The 16,999-nt window shown below is 35.0% G+C and overlaps 2 protein-coding genes across 5 annotated transcripts; both read left to right on the forward strand.

Annotated features, from left to right (window-relative positions):
- The first annotated feature begins 340 nt into the window (after window positions 1-340).
- Window positions 341-6,603, forward strand: LOC112792564 (putative ABC transporter C family member 15). 4 transcript variants are annotated; one of them, XM_072212958.1, is made up of 11 exons: window positions 341-480; window positions 886-1,749; window positions 1,839-3,268; window positions 3,376-3,462; window positions 3,552-4,145; window positions 4,237-4,401; window positions 4,485-4,779; window positions 5,059-5,579; window positions 5,657-5,720; window positions 5,867-6,106; window positions 6,209-6,603. In XM_072212958.1, exons 2-11 carry the CDS (start codon window positions 906-908, stop codon window positions 6,310-6,312), a joined length of 4,344 nt encoding a protein of 1,447 aa, XP_072069059.1. In that variant the 5' UTR covers window positions 341-480; window positions 886-905; the 3' UTR covers window positions 6,313-6,603. The 4 variants fall into 4 exon arrangements, with proteins under 4 accessions (XP_072069059.1, XP_072069058.1, XP_025691630.1 ...); XM_072212957.1 differs by having other exon boundaries at window positions 445-577; XM_025835845.3 differs by lacking the exon at window positions 341-480 and adding an exon at window positions 567-731.
- Window positions 6,604-10,487: 3,884 nt separating this feature from the next.
- Window positions 10,488-14,979, forward strand: LOC112792565 (uncharacterized). Its single transcript, XM_025835847.3, has 7 exons — window positions 10,488-10,884; window positions 11,600-11,756; window positions 11,857-11,993; window positions 12,578-12,930; window positions 13,286-13,382; window positions 13,466-13,747; window positions 13,865-14,979. The coding sequence occupies exons 2-7, from the start codon at window positions 11,639-11,641 to the stop codon at window positions 14,852-14,854; spliced, it is 1,977 nt and encodes a 658-aa protein (XP_025691632.1). The 5' UTR covers window positions 10,488-10,884; window positions 11,600-11,638; the 3' UTR covers window positions 14,855-14,979.
- The last annotated feature ends 2,020 nt before the right edge of the window (window positions 14,980-16,999 follow it).

Here is a 16,999-nt window from a genome sequence, read left to right on the forward strand (position 1 = left end):
TTAAGTTTCCTTTTAATTTTGTACTAAAAATTTAGTGACAGCACTATACATTATGATCATATATGATGATGACCTGTTAATAGGTGATGATTGAATAATTATGAAAAAATGATTATACCAAAATATATTAAAATCAAGAAGGCGAATCTGCCAACGATAATACCGACATTAAAATTATTGCAATGAAGGAACTTTACATGTATATCAAATCGAATAAATTAATTTCCGAAACTGATTGCGAAATAAACGTTATAGTTTTATTTTAAAGTGATAAATACAGAAGTATATGATATGATATTTAAGTACCATCAACATTCAACAACCATGTACCTAGGTAGTAGTACACAAGAATCTCAGCGGATTTTTGAGGTTGCTTGATAGCGATTTCTACGACGGAGATTCTTTAATGAGACTATGCAATATACAGTTGGGTTCAAATTTTATTTAATCAAATCAGTCAAATCATCCTACGACTTTCAGGTATCAACTTTACATGAAGTCGACTGCACTTAAGTTTCCACAAAAAAAAATTATGATAACAGCAAATACCAAACACGTGATGCTCCAATAACAGCAAGTAATTTCTCATTTACATGTCTCTGACTTTTCATTCTCTAGTTCCAATGCCTATGCTCTAATGCTCCATTCAAAACCATTCACCGCTCTTTAGCACCCACTTGTAAATTCTTCATATTTCCAAAAAAGTTTTCAACACTTCAACTTAATTTCAGGTTTGAATGCATTATGCAATATCTATATATACTCCTCAACTTTATTCTTATTTATCTTTTTCAAACAAAAAATAATGCCATTTCCAAGTGGAATTGATTGATTGAGGAAACTTTTCTTCGATGTTTACTCTTCTGCTGTCTCTGAACTTTCCAGTGTTTCCTTCAACTTCAACCATGGCCATTGTGGATACTCTGCTTGTAACAGCCAATGTGGCATTCTTCTATGCAATTCTGATATGGCTGCTTCTTCACACTTTGAGACAAAGCAAGCTTCAACGTGCTGTGTTTCTCCAACAAGGACCAAAATTCTTCTCCATTATCACTCTCCTATTCAATTTCATTCTTACCCTTTTAACTATAGCTTTTGCAGTTCATGAATATAGGACTAATAAAATAGTGAGATATAGTTCTGTTACATTTGCTCTAACATGGGTTATGGCAAGCTTGGTTTCATTCTATTCAATGAAGAAGACAACAAGAGATAACAAAAGATTCCCTTTTGTTCTGGTTCTCTGGTGGGTCTGGGCCAGTATCATAGAGGCAATCTCAGTTTCTATTGGACTAATGAAGAACAACTTTGAATACTTGGACTTCTGGAATTTCTTGTCAGAGGATGATAACATAGTTGGTGTGGTTTCCTTGCCTATGTTGTTGTTGCTTTTGTGTTTGAGTTTTTGTGCAAGAGAAGAACAACACAACACTGACATGGAACAGCTCTTGGTTCACCCTGGAGAAGAAGAAGAAGAAGATGATGATGATGAAGATGGAGAGAACTTCACAACTGCAGGCATTTGGAGCCAACTCACATTTCGATGGCTGAATCCCATTTTTAGAAAGGGTCGAGTTCAGAAGCTTGAGCTTGCTCACATTCCTGATGTTCCTCATTCTGAAACTGCAGAAAATGCTTCTTCCTTATTGGAAGAATCGCTTCGCAAACAGAAACTTGAAGGGGCTTCCTTGGCTAAAGCTATAACCAGTTCTGTGTGGAAGTCCTTGGCTTTAAATGCAGTTTTTGCCGGTATATTTTATTACACTTTGGATGCTATGTACTTTTTTACATTTATTGTTTATGGTGATTACTGATTTGTTTTTGTTTTATATTTGAAGGGGTTAATACAATTGCATCTTATATGGGTCCATTGTTGATTACATACTTTGTCAATTTCTTGGTGGATGATAATTCCAATTCAAGCATCCAATGCGGCCTCATTCTTGCATTCATATTCTTCCTCTCAAAGACATTGGAGTCACTGAGCCAAAGACAATGGTACTTTGGTGCTCAGAGAATTGGAATTCGAGTGCGCGCGGCTCTTATGACTCTAATTTACAGCAAGTCTTTAATGATCAAGTGTGCAGGGCCAACCCATGGAAAAATCATAAACTTGGTGAATGTGGATGTTGAAAGAATTGGGGATTTCTGCTGGTACATTCATGGAGTTTGGTTGCTTCCAGTTCAGGTTATTTTGGCCTTAGTGATATTGTACATAAACTTGGGATTCTTGCCTTCAATTTCTGCACTTGCTGTCACCATTTTGGTTATGGTGTGTAACACACCTTTGGCCAATATGCAAGAAAAGTTACACTCCAAGATCATGGAAGCTAAGGATACAAGAATCAAGATGACTTCAGAGACAATGAAGAACATAAGGATACTGAAATTGCATTCATGGGAATCTACATTCTTACAGAAACTCCTCCAATTGAGAGACACTGAGAAGAGTTGGCTGCAGAAGTACCTCTACACTTGCTCAGCAGTAGCAACTCTTTTCTGGACTTCTCCAACTTTGGTTTCTGTTGTTACTTTCGGCATCTGCATACTGGTGAACACAGAACTGACTGCGGCTACTGTCCTCTCGGCCTTGGCAACTTTTCGGATTCTGCAGGAACCAATCTACAATCTTCCTGAGCTGATTTCCATGATAGCTCAAACAAAAGTCTCTCTTGATCGAATCCAAGAGTTGATCAATGAAGAGGATCAGAACCAGTTTATGAACAAGCACTCTTCGAAAGATTCATCAATTGTTATTGAAATCAAGCCAAGTGAATATGCATGGGAAACAAGTGATGGAACCAACAAGAAACCAACAATTCAAATCACAGAAAACTTGAAGATAAAGAAAGGTCAGAAGGTAGCAGTTTGTGGTTCAGTGGGGTCTGGAAAATCAAGCTTACTTTGTTGTATGCTTGGTGAGATTCCATTGGTTTCCGGGACTTTGATCAAAGTCTATGGAACAAGAAGTTATGTGCCACAGAGTCCCTGGATTCAATCAGGAACAGTAAGAGAAAATATCCTGTTTGGAAAGGAAATGAACAAGGACTTCTATGAAAGTGTTTTGGATGGCTGTGCTTTGCATCAAGATATCAACATGTGGGGTGATGGAGATTTGAATATTGTGGAGGAGAGGGGCATAAACTTAAGTGGAGGCCAGAAACAACGGATTCAACTCGCAAGAGCTGTTTACAATGATTCAGATATTTACTTCCTTGATGATCCTTTCAGTGCAGTTGATGCTCATACTGGAACTCATTTATTTAAAGTTAGTGCTAATTATTATTGAGCTTGTTGTTTCTCTTTTTTAATTATCTGTTATTTCAGCTTCATTTCTTTCAAAGTACTTCACTAAGAACTGGACATGCTGTACAGAAATGCCTTATGCAACTTTTGTCTGAGAAGACAGTTGTTTATGCTACTCATCAACTAGAATTTTTGGAAGCTGCAGATTTAATTCTGGTAAGCTTATACAAAACTTGTCTTTCAGTAGTGAAACTACTAATAAGTGTTTGCCTTGTCACCATTATTTAATTCCATTACTCCTTTAGGTAATGAAAGATGGAAAAATAGTGGAGTCAGGAAGGTATAAAGAACTCATAGCATGTCCCAACTGTGAATTTGTTCGACAAATGGCTGCTCATGAAAAAACAATAAACCAAATAAATCCATGGCATGAAGAGAACTCTATTAGCTGCAGGCCCCTTCAAAAGAATCAAATTGAAGTTGCTGAAGAGAATCTTCAAGAAAGCATAAGCAATTGGAAGAGAAACAAAGAAGAAGAAGCAGAGACCGGTCGAGTGAAATGGAGTGTTTACTCAACCTTTGTCACATCTGCATATAGAGGATCACTTGTTCCGGTCATTCTTCTCTGCCAGATTCTGTTTCAAGTGATGCAAATGGGAAGCAATTATTGGATTTCTTGGGCTGCAGAACAAACTGGGAGGGTAACCAAAGGGATGCTTATGGGAACATTTGTTCTTCTTTCTGGTGGAAGCTCTATCTTTATACTTGGAAGGACTGTTTTGATGGCAGTGGTGGCTGTTGAGACAGCTCAGCGTCTTTTTCATGGAATGATTACATCTGTTTTCAGAGCACCTGTTTCATTTTTTGATACCACACCTTCAAGCAGAATCCTCAGTAGGGTCAGTTCATCTACTATTCTTTATATGTAATTATTGTTATAATTTCTATTTATGTTTTAACCATTTTTCCTTCTGAATTTTGATGTTACAGTCATCAACAGATCAAAGTACAATTGACACAGACATACCATACAGATTAGCAGGGCTAGTGTTTGCACTAATTCAGTTGTTGAGTATTATCATGCTAATGTCGCAGGTCGCGTGGCAAGTCATCCTTGTGTTTCTTGTGGTGTTTGCTATCTCCATATGGTATCAGGTAAGTTCATTTCATAATGGATTCTCAATCTTATATGTAAATAATAATAATAATAGTAATAAAGCAAGTAATGTTCTTTGCAGGCTTATTACATTACTACTGCCAGGGAATTAGCCAGGATGGTAGGGATCAGAAAGGCCCCAATCTTGCATCATTTCTCAGAATCTATTGCTGGGGCCGCCACGATTCGTTGTTTCAATCAAGAACAAATATTCATGACCAAAATCAAGGATCTTGTTGATGAATACTCTAGAGTAGCCTTTCATAATTATGCCACCATGGAATGGTTGTCAGTCCGGATCAATTTTCTCTTCAATCTAGTCTTCTACTTTGTTCTCATCATCTTGGTTACTCTGCCAAGGTCTGCCATTGATCCCAGTAAGATCCTCCTTTCCCATTTAATCTTTAACATTAGCAATTACAAACATCATACATGAATGTGAGAACCAGTCTTCTTTGAGAGTTACTAGTTCATAATTAACTTAAGAAAAGAAAATTAATTTTCTAGATTAGTCCCTAATCTGTATTTGATCTTTCTAGATTTGATATTTTGGATGATATACAATACTTGACAAATCACAAAAGAAGTAACAATCAATGAAGTTGCTTTCACTGCATTTATGCCCTAAACAATTGATTGCTTCCTTTGATTTGCAGGCTTGGCAGGTCTGGTAGCTACTTATGGTTTGAACTTGAATGTACTTCAGGCTTGGGTCATATGGAACCTTTGCAATGTTGAGAACAAGATGATATCTGTTGAGAGAATATTGCAATTCTCTAGCATACCAAGTGAAGCACCACTGATAATCCAAGATTGTAGGCCTGAACCAGAGTGGCCTATGGAAGGGAAAATTGAGCTTCAGAATATTCATATTCAGTATGATCCGGCTGGTCCTATGGTTCTCAAAGGTGTCACTTGCACATTCCCGGGGCGAAAGAAGATCGGAGTAGTAGGGAGGACAGGGAGTGGAAAATCAACTCTGGTGCAAGCCCTTTTTCGAGTGGTGGAGCCTTTGGAAGGAAAGATACTAATAGATGGAGTACATATTTCCAAGATTGGTCTGCAGGATTTAAGATCTAAGCTTGGTATAATTCCTCAAGACCCAACCTTGTTTCTAGGCACTGTTAGGACTAACTTGGATCCTCTAGAACAACATGCGGATAAAGAACTCTGGGAGGTTAGCATTATAGAACTCTTTTGCTAGAAAATATTTGATATTTATATGGAACTGATAAAGAAAACTTTGCTCTTCAGGTTCTCAAGAAGTGCCATCTTGCTGAAATTGTAAGGCAGGATCCAAGACTTCTTGATGCACCAGGTAAAATACTCTTTTTTTTTTTAAGAAAACAAAAAGAATACATTACACCATTCAGGAGTATAACTGTGGCAAGCCTTAAAAGTATTTTTGTGCTTATTATGTGTAGTTCTATCTATTTGACATTGGTTGAATTTGTTCAATGTTAGTGGCTGAGAATGGAGAAAATTGGAGCGTTGGACAAAGGCAACTCGTTTGTCTTGCTAGGCTGCTATTGAAGAAGAGAAGGATTTTGGTTCTAGATGAGGCAACAGCATCTATTGACACTGCAACTGACAATTTAATTCAAAAGACTATTAGAGAAGAAACTAGTGAATGCACAGTGATTACTGTAGCACATAGAATCCCTACAGTTATTGATAATGACTTGGTTTTGGTCCTTGATGAAGGTACATGAACATTCATTATGCACCTCAATATATTAGATCATAATATCAATGCTAATCAAACCTAGGAAAGCATATATCTCATAACATTGATGATGTTTACAGGGACAATTGCAGAGTATGATGAACCAGATCAGTTGCTGCAGAACAATACTTCATCTTTCTCAAAGTTGGTTTCAGAATTTTTGAGGAGATCATCCCCCAAGTAGTTGCCAAAAAAGGACACAGAAACCAGACACTTGTACATATTTGAAAGCTTAAACAGCAATTGACAAGGAGCTCAAGAAATGTTGGTTGATTACTTTGTCAACTTTATGAAGGTTAATACAAATACAGATTCCAGATTCCACAAGCTTAGACAATAGTTTCTACCTAGTGTCTTTTTTATTATGTTCATAATCCTAATCCGATACCTTGTTCACTAATTCAACTGAGACAAGTGCATTTCACACAGTTGTTACTTATTGCAGTGTCTCTTCTATTCATGATTGTTCTTAAAATGGCAAAAGACAAATTTTTTTGTATTGTTATTTTTCAATCTAAATAACAATAATTTGAATAAATTTGATTGACAAATAACTTTACATTGATATAATAAAAATCACAATTTTTTGAAGAAATTGGATTATATTGAAAAATAAAAAACAAATTAATATTATCCAAATTGTAATAAATTATATTGATTTTATCTCTTAAATCAATCCAATCAGTATTGCAGACATGGTCTTATCTCATTAGTAATGACAACAAGATATGCATAATAATAAAAATAAAAATAAAAAATTTTAAAATATATATTTTATCAAATAATTATTTTATTTATTTATAAAATAAAATCAGTGTTTAGCATGTATATTCAAAGTATAGGAAAATCTATCCTTTATTTCCAAAAATTAAAATAAAATATTACTGAATAAAATCTTTTCTAAATCAATGCAAGCTAATTGCATCATATAATTATGCATACATTATTATTTTTTGTCACTAAAATTGAACCGAGTCACATTATTTAAAGAATTCGTGATATTGAATTTAAATAAAGATTATTTTTTCAAGGATAGATATAAAACCATTTTTTTTGTTACCGAGATTATTATTGTAACATTTGAGAATCCAGTGATTTGGATGATAGCAGAAAGGTTAAATCCTATTTGTGTTAATAATAGTGTGAATGGTAGTACTTCTGGAAATGTTCCAATGATGAGCAACTCTGAATTTGTTGGGCAACATGATCATGTTTTCAGGGAGCTCCTGCTCTAGTGCCATGGATGGTAGTAAGCCGTTTCATGAAAAGTGGTCTTACGATAAACAGAAGATATTGGAAGATGGACTTATTATGTAAGTTGTTGTTGATGTTGTTATTACTTCTCCTATCGAATAATCCACGTTTTTATTTTATTTTATATTTTTTCAATAGCAAATGCTCTCTTGAAAACTTCATATATGTAGTCATTGCTATTAAAGTTATTTGTGAATTTTCTTTCAGTAAAACGATCACGGATAACTGTCAGAAGCACAACACATAAATTGGAGGAAATATAGGAAAAAATTTTACTCCAATTTTTTGTGTTAATTATCCTCAATTTTATTTAATTTTTTAAAAAATAAATTATTTTTGTACAAAAATACTTTTTAGTAAAAATTTTAAAAAATAAATTATTTTGTACAAAAATATTCTTTAACAAAAATTTAAATTTTTATAATTAATTTTTATTTATTAAAATATCTTTTAATAAATTATTTTTCTTGTGCCTAAATTGTATTTTTATCAAAATATTTTTTAAATATCTTTTAATGATTACATGATTTTTTTATTAAAATACCCTTTAATAATTTTAATTTTATCAAAAAAAAATTTAACAATAAATTTTTTTTTGTATGTTTTACTACTAATCTCATGATGATATCAATGCATATTATTAAACATTGTTTTACAAGTTTGGTTTAACATTTTTTTATATTTTTCTATTAGTATCACGGAAAGAACATCTTCCTTTCTTACAAATCTTTCTCTACAAATTGAGTAATGCCGTAAGATCATTGCTGATGATAATGATACATTGCTAAGCATTTTGGTTTGTGCAACGGAATCAATGCACGAAAAAGGGACAGTTTATGCTCTTCTTTCAATGGCAAAGCGAAACCATTAATGATGCTGTCCAGTATTTCAAGGAGCTCAGCAATCCCATTATGTTTCTCAGTCTCAAAAATCAAACTGAAGAAGACATTATTGATGGCTTTCCTAATGAAAGGGCGATGAACCATGAACTTCCCATAGATGCGATGCAAAGTCATCTTTAAATACTCCCTTTCTCTGGGATCTTCGAAGTCAAAAAACAACGGTGCACAACCTTAGCTTCTTCACAAACAAGGCCTGCTTCTCAGAACTGTAAACATCCCCGAATGTAGGCAATGGTTCGTCATAGAGACACATCAAATCCCCATTCAAATCCGATGATGCAATATTACCATGATTCTGATGATGCCCTGCATCTAAATCAGAATTTCCATGCAATGCAGAAGAAGAATTCCCCTGTTTTGAATGAACATGGTTTCCACTTCCACCATGTTCAAAACCTTTGGATGACTTACGAGGAAGCTTATTGAGTACCTGTTCATAGGCGTGAGCACGGTCGATTTGGTTCAGGTTTAAGATAAAATTAAAATTGAACCGATTAAAATATAATCGATTCGGTTTAATTTGAATTTGTATTTTTTTGTATATATATTCGAACCAAATCAAATCGATTAAGAATAGATTGGTTCGGTTTGAATAATTAGTTATCCGATGATTTTGAAATTCATAAAAAAAATCAAATTTTTATTTTAAAAATTCAATAAGTACAATAGATGTGTAATATCAATAGAAATAATCTAAATATGTTAAACACCAAATACATTAAAAACTAAACTCATTAAAATCTAAACATATTAATAGTGAATAATCTTTATCTAATGGAAATACAAAAGTGCAATAAAAATATTAGAAATTAAATACAAAAGTCTAGTGAATAATCTTTTAAAGAAGCTAAAATCAAAACACATAAAAATCTAAACATTAGAATTTAAATACAAAAGGCCAATAGAAATATTTGTCTAGTTTTCAAAGTGTTAAGGTTACGAATTGCAAAACTCACTAAAAGTCATATTTTTTATTTTTTTATTTAATTAATATATGTTTGGGTTTACGGGTTAGTTCGGATTATGTACCTCTAGAACTGATACTCGAACCGATTAATAATAAAAGTCATCGATTTAGTTCGAGTTGGACTCTATTACCTATTGATTCCAAAACCAATTTAATTAGTTTAGTTCGAATTCCAACAAATAATTAGGTACCCGTACTCACCTCTACTGTTTGAACATAATAACAATAATAACAACAATGATTCAAAATGAGAAAACTAACACCCTCCAACAAATCCGAAAAAACAACACCAATCCTTGAAGCTTCCCTCGTAATATAAGAATAACTCAATGAAATACAATCATGTTATGAACCAAACAGACACAAAGGTGGTTGTTTTCTGTTGCATAACGTGTTTCCTTATGCAGAAAGAGGATAAGGTAAAGAGAAGATATGCTCATCTCGGTATCAAAAGGACCAATAAAACAAAAATAAAAATCACACTATTAACCAAATATATTTATAAAAATTTATTAATTTTGTTATTTTTTTTAATTACAAAAATTCTATTCCTAATATGATTAGTGACTAAATTAATAAATTTTTGTAAACATATTTAGTCAACATCTAATTAAATATGTAATGTGTCATATATGCTATCAGTTAATATTTCACATCATCAATCGTTGTTGATGAAAATTGTGAGTGGAGTAACTGAATGACAGATATGATTAATTCGTAATTTTTGAAAGATCAATTTGATTGAAAAAATATGTTAAGAATGAATTTAAAAAATGTGTTATCTTTCAGAGACTAATTTATCTATTAACCCATATTCTAAATCTTAAACTTAAATTTAAAATCATAAATCATAAATTATAAATTCTACCTCCTAATTTAGTTTTTTTTGTTTCATTTTCAAATTCTTTAAGTTTGAATATTTTATTTTTTTTATTTTGAACGTTGTGTTTTAATGAATAATTATTATTGAATATTTATTAGTTGAAAAGGGTTGGTTCCTAGTTAATTCTAATCGTAATACTACACGTCTAAATTTTTTTATGAACATAATCCAACAAAATTAAATAATAAGATTTGGCATAGTTATCAAATCCGACTCAATCCCGTTGGTTCGATCGAAAACCTAGTCATTTGACCGGGCCGACTACCCGTTGGATCGATCATGTATCAAACCTGCTGAAATCTAGGTTGACTCGGCTGGTTTTCATTAAAACTAACGATCTGACCGGTTTATTTGACCCGGACCGGGTTATGATTTTTATTTTCTTTAATGAACGGCGTCTCCATACCCCCTCCCCGCTTTTTCCCCCTTTCCCTCTCTGATGCCCCAATTGCTGAAGATCACCTCAGCCCCCAACGGTATCTCCTCTCTCGACTGTCTTTCTTGGTTTCTCGTCACTCTCTCCCACGAGCTCAAGCTCTCGTCAGCTCGTCTCGTCTCCGGTCTGTCAAGCTCTCGTCAACTCAATCTCTCCCTTCCCTGCGCTTCACGGTCTCGGTCTCGCACCTGGTCTCGATCTCTCCCTTCCCTACGCTCTTCGTTGTCGTCTTCTTGCTTCGAGCCTTGCCGTCAGCTTCTCCCTCGCCATCAGCTTCTCCCTCGCCATCAGCTTCCTTCGCGCAACCCGATTTGGTGAGTTCCCCATGTTCTTTCTGTTCCAATTTTGTTGCTGCATCACTGCCCTTTGATTTTGTTGCTGAAAGTTGAATGTGTTGCTGAAATTTGTTACTGATTATCATGAAGCTTGAATTTGTTGTTGACTTGCTAAAATAATCACTAGCTTAACTTTGCTTAAGTTTGTTAGTTGCCGAAAATCATTAGTGAGTTTATTGAAGTGCTGTTTTGCTAAATAATCACTTAGTTAAATTTCTTTGTTGTTGTCAATCTGTAAATAATGTTGAATTTGTTACTTATTATCATCACTGAAGATTGAATCTATTGTAGTCTTGCTGAAATAATCACTTATCTAAATTTTTTGTTGTTGTAAATCTGTAAATCATCTCGAGATAAATTTTGTTGCTAAATTATTATAGTTGAATTTGTTGTTAAAAGTGAGGTTTATGCTCTCTGCAATTGTTCAGTTAAATTGTTGTCCCATACTTTCTGTTTGTATTATTATGAATTATTTTTGGTATTGATTTGTGAAAGATACACAAAGGTAGATATAGATGCAAATCAAAATGAAGGAAATGTTGGTCAAGCTTCAAATTTGTTTTATGAAGATATATATGCTGACTTTCAGTTCTCCTCTTGAATTTGATTTACTGATTGTGTTATCTTTTGTTTTTCTTGTTCTTTAAATTGAGAAAGTATTTCTAAGCTGCTATTCCACCCAAACATTATGCAGATAAAATCAATAGCGAAGGAAGCGGCGTGATTCTAACCTATGGCTCCGAAGGCAAAACCCTCTCAGCCTCCTCCTCCCCTGGAAGATCTGTTCACCACCCTCGACAGGCACATCAACTCCTTCTCCTTCGACAACGCCGTCAAACTCGCAGACCAGAGTCCGTTCCGTTTCCACTCTTCTTCAACTTACGCCTCTTCTGTTCTTCTTTTTGCTTCTGTATTTTCCCTAATCTGTGTTGCTGTTTTGATCATTGTCAGTTTTGGTGGTTGCACCCGCCGATGAAGACGCCCTCCGATGCAAGATTGTGGCGCTCATCAAGGACGACCGCCTCGACCTCGCACTCTCCGCCATTCGATCTTCTCGCACCCATCTCCCTGATTTCGATTTCCTTAAGGTTCCTGCTTTTGTGTTTCGTTCCTTATTTCATTGAACTGTGATTTTAGATTTCTCTTGACAGATTTTATTTCAAGTTTGGCTGAGAGATAGAATTGCTCAAAGATTGTAAGTTCTAGGATGTATATTTATTAGTGGGTAAGGTTTGAATTAAGCGAAGACTGGAATTCTGAATTGAGGGATACAAGTGAGATAGGGAGAAAGAAAAAATGAGGGTGCTTATGAACTCTTTTAGAGCAATGCTATATGACCAACAAATATTATCATTTTTTGCTGGTACTAGGCCAGCAATAATTTGCACCCGTATTTACACGGGTTTTGCACACAAGAACATATAGTTTGCACCTATATTTACCAGAGTTTGCACATATGCACCCACATTTTTTTATAATTTACACACATGAATTAATAAAATTTATTTGTTAAAGACAATTTAATGTTTGTGTTGGTCAAATGATGGCCAAATATACTAAAAATTGCTAGCCTCCAAGAGTTTCTCACATTTTATACATTTTTACATGATCTTAATGGAATATGTAAATACTCACATTGAGGATTGTATTTTCCTTTGCTATTTCTAAATAGGCATACTGCTTATACAGACAAAACAAGTTGAATGAAGCTTTGGAGTCTTTGAAAACACAAGAGAGAACAACTGAAACTATGCTTTTGGAAGCTCAGATTTTGTACCGTCTTGGGAAGATGGATGCTTGCCTGGATATCTACCAGAAGCTCCAAAAATCCAAGATTGATAACTTGGAAATAAATTGTGTTGCCAGCCTAGTTATGGGCGGGAGGTCATCCGAAGTTCAAGGACTTCTGGATTCACTTCGGGTTAAAGCAACAAGTAGCTTTGAATTGGCATACAATACTGCTTGTTCTTTAATTGAAAGGAAAAAGTACACAGATGCAGAACAACTCCTGTTGTCAGGCCGAAGGTGATATTATCTTTTCTTTTCCCCAGTTAGGTATTTAAAACGACATTGATTATATCTTTATTGAATCCCTTTGGAGGGCAATCCCTTTTGGAGGGCATTGTGCAACAGTAATACTTGAAATTTTCAATTGAGTTGCAGTATATACTGAGTAGTCAGTAGCTAAGCATAAGAAATGAAGCACAAATAGATTATATGGTTTGATTGTTTTAGTTTTTTCTTTGATCTGGTCTTTGTTTTTATGCCTCAGATACTGGTGTATTGTTTGATAGTTTATGACCTATTAACAAAAGTTTATTGACTGGGGAATTATCCAAGAGTAACATATACTTATCTTTGTTAATGTATATTGGATCAGAATTGGTCAAGAGGTCCTGATGGAAGATAACTTGCCTGATGATGAGATAGAAAGTGAATTGGCTCCACTAGCTGTACAATTGGCCTATGTCCAACAGGTAAAAAGAGAATGATTTTGCAGTTTTCAAGCATATGTTGCTGTTGAACTAGCCAGGAATATTAATTATTCATTGATGAACAGCTTCTTGGGCGTAAACAAGATGCTATTGAAGCTTATATAGACATCATTAAACGAGATATGGCTGATGAATCATCAATTGCAGTGGCAGTGAACAATCTTGTTTCACTGAGGGGTCCAAAAGATGTTTCTGATAGCCTAAGGAAACTTGATCGGCTCAAAGACAAAGAGGCACAGAACTTTCAGCTTGCTAGTGAACTGGACTTGAAACTTCCAGCAAAAGAAAAGGAAGCAATATATGCAAATAGGGTCCTTTTACTTCTTCATGCTAATAAGATGGACCAGGTCTTTCATCTCTCTGTCTCGTCTTCTCCTCCTTGAATCATCAATTATTACTACTTAGCTTTAAATTTTTGTAAGGGAGCATACTCTTTATACATTATGTACTATCAAAATTTACAGGCCCGAGAACTTGTTTCCAGATTGCCAGACATGTTTCCGGAAAGTGTGATACCTATATTGCTGCAAGCTGCTGTCCTAGTTAGAGAGAACAAAGTTGGAAAGGCGGAGGAATTACTAGCACAATTTGCTGGGAAGTACCCTGAGAAGTCCAAGGTTGTTCACTTGGCCAGGGCTCAGGTGGCTGCTGCTGCTGGTCACCCACATATTGCAGCCGATTCCGTGGCTAAGATATCAGATATCCAACACATGCCTGCTACTGTTGCCACCCTTGTCTCTTTAAAAGAACGTGCTAGTGACATTGAGGGTGCAGCTGCTGTGCTTGATTCTGCTATCAAATGGTGGTCTACTGCTATGACTGAGGACAATAAGCTTAATATTATAATGCAAGAGGCTGCTTCATTCAAGATCAGGCATGGCAAGGAAGATGATGCTGCTAAACTCTATGAGGAGCTAGTTAAAAGCCAAGGAGGCATAGAAGCACTGGTTGGGCTGGTAACAACAGTTGCACGCACAGATGTCGATAAGGCAGAACTTTATGAAAAGCAATTGAAGGCCTTACCTGGTTTAAAGGAGATCGATGTGGACAGCTTGGAGCGAACTTCTGGAGTGAAACAAGTTGATGGTCCTGCTCATGTTGGGGTCACTGAATCACATGAAGAAGGAAAGAATAAGACAAAAGCTAAGAAAAAGAGAAAGAGAAAACCAAGGTATCCAAAAGGGTTTGACCCCGCAAATCCAGGTCCTCCCCCGGATCCTGAAAGGTGGCTTCCCAGGCGGGAGAGATCAACCTATAGGCCTAAGAGGAAGGACAAAAAAGCTGCTCAAGTGAGAGGTGCTCAGGGTGCTGTAGTCCGAGAAAAGCATGATGTTGGTTCTTCTTCCAACAACTCTAATCCAAAAGTAAGCCTGGCTGCTGCCTCTAAAGGAAGTAGTGGACCTTCTCAGCAAAGCAAGCCTTCATCCAAGTCAAGAAAGAAGTCAAGGAATTAACTAGAACTTTAACTAGAATTCGTGTTTTTTTCCTGAATTTTATTTATTTACGATAATGCTACTTTCAATGCCTAAGCTGAGAATATTATTTGGGTTCAATTTCAAAACCTTAAGTTTTGGTTCAAGCATATCTTCTTTTGGCATATGTCCATGTGCAAGTTAGTCGTTCATAGTTTGTTGCTTAATTTGTTGGTATGAGAAATTCTTCAGGTAATTTCAACTCGGTGCAGAGATTATGCTAAGATATTCCCCAAATGAGTATTTTAGGATTGAACTTTAAACACACTGATCAAAATTTGAAATGATTGTAGCTGACTTCTACTTTGTTAAATCACTTTGGATTTTGCTGCTTAGCTCTTGTGATGATTCCATCTGTATGGGTTGCTTTTATTAATGTGGCTTTGAAATGGAGCTTGATGAACTGTTTGCTTAGACTCTTCCAGGTTTACAAACCTTTATATGAATGGCAGGACCAACAATCGTCATGTATTATCTGACAAAGGCTGGAGAATTTAATTTTTTTTAAGGAGAAAAAAAAAAACAAATTGTATTGGTCCTTTTTTGTCTTAACTCTTAAGCAGTAGTCTTTATATTAATATTAATTAATAAATTGACATTGCTTTAACTTGTATAATACAAGGAAACCGCTATATACGCGTGGAGGTTCCAAATAATACTATCAGCATTTCAGCTTGTGTGCATATATTTTCCACAGCCTAAATAAGGATAATAAACATTCACCTTTAGGTGTGTGTTTGGATTGTCGTTTATCAAATTGGAGTTTGAATGAAAGTGATTTTATAGAATTGATTTTGAGTAGAAGTAAGTTTGTGTCAACATGATTTATGTTTGAAAAGTCAAATTTATTTATAAAAACATTGTCACCCAATTTGGAGTCTCTCATTCCATCACCACAGATAATAGAACTCAATTTACTGCTAGTTTTAAGATAAAACACAAGTTCACGTAGGTAGAACACCCTCAGGTCAAGGACAAGCTGAAGCTGCAAACAAAGTCATATTGACTGGATTGAAGTGCCGACTACAAGATGAAAAGGGAGCATGGATAGACGAGCTTCCTCAGGTTTTGTGGGTATATCGAGAAACTCCCCACTCAACAACAGGAGAATCACCTTTTTGACTTGCCTACGGTATGGAAGCCATGACTCCTGTAAAAATAATTGAGGAATCTTCAAAGGTCAGATTCTACGATGAAGTAGTCAATGTGCAAGCAGAAAGGGAAGAACACGACTTCCTCCCAGAAGTTCGAGAAAAAGCTTGAATTAAAGAAGAAACATTGAAGTAAAGAATGACTTTGAGGTACAACCAGAATGTAATCAAGAGAAGTTCTACCACGAACGACTTTATACTAATCCGAAATGATATTGGAATTCATAAGTTGGGCGAGAAAAAGTTGGCTGCAAACTTGAAAGGACCTTAGGAGATTGTTGAAGTCTTAGGGAAGGGTTACTACAAATTGTTCGACTTACAAGGGAAAGAGCTCCCAAAGTCGTGGCACGTGTGTAACTTAAAGAGGTACTACAGCTAGGAAGCGCACATTGTTTCGTGGTACAATCTTTTTTTCAACTTTGTAGTTTTTTCTGAAAAGGATTTTCGTGAAGGAGATTTTAACGAGACACCATAACAAGGGTTAAGGGATAATAACTCTTAGTAACAAACCTATGTAAATCATTTTTTATCAATAACAATCCATTTTCTTTTTTAAGTTTTTCGTTCAAAGAATGTCGATAAAAAATGATTTGCCAAAATAGGAAGAAGCTATGAAGGTTAAGTTAGACTTACTTGAAAAATATAAAATTTTTGGACTTGTAGTCCGTACACTAGAAGATGTAGTACCTGTTGGATACAAATGTGTATTTGTGAAAAAACGAAATGAGAAAAATGAAGTTATACGCTTAAAACTCGACTTGTGCACAAGATTTTTCACAAAGGCGCAGTATAGATTATGAAGAAATATATTCTCCTGTAATAGATGCAATAATATTGTGTTTTTTGATCAATTTATCCGCATACCATAAACTACATATGCATCTAATGGATGTGGTGACAACTTATTTATACAGTTCGTTAGATTATAGTATCTATATGAAAATTCCTGAAGTACTAAAGATATCTAAACCATTCA

This window comes from Arachis hypogaea, chromosome 13 (genome assembly GCF_003086295.3).
Source record: "Arachis hypogaea cultivar Tifrunner chromosome 13, arahy.Tifrunner.gnm2.J5K5, whole genome shotgun sequence".
Lineage (NCBI taxonomy): Eukaryota > Viridiplantae > Streptophyta > Magnoliopsida > Fabales > Fabaceae > Arachis > Arachis hypogaea.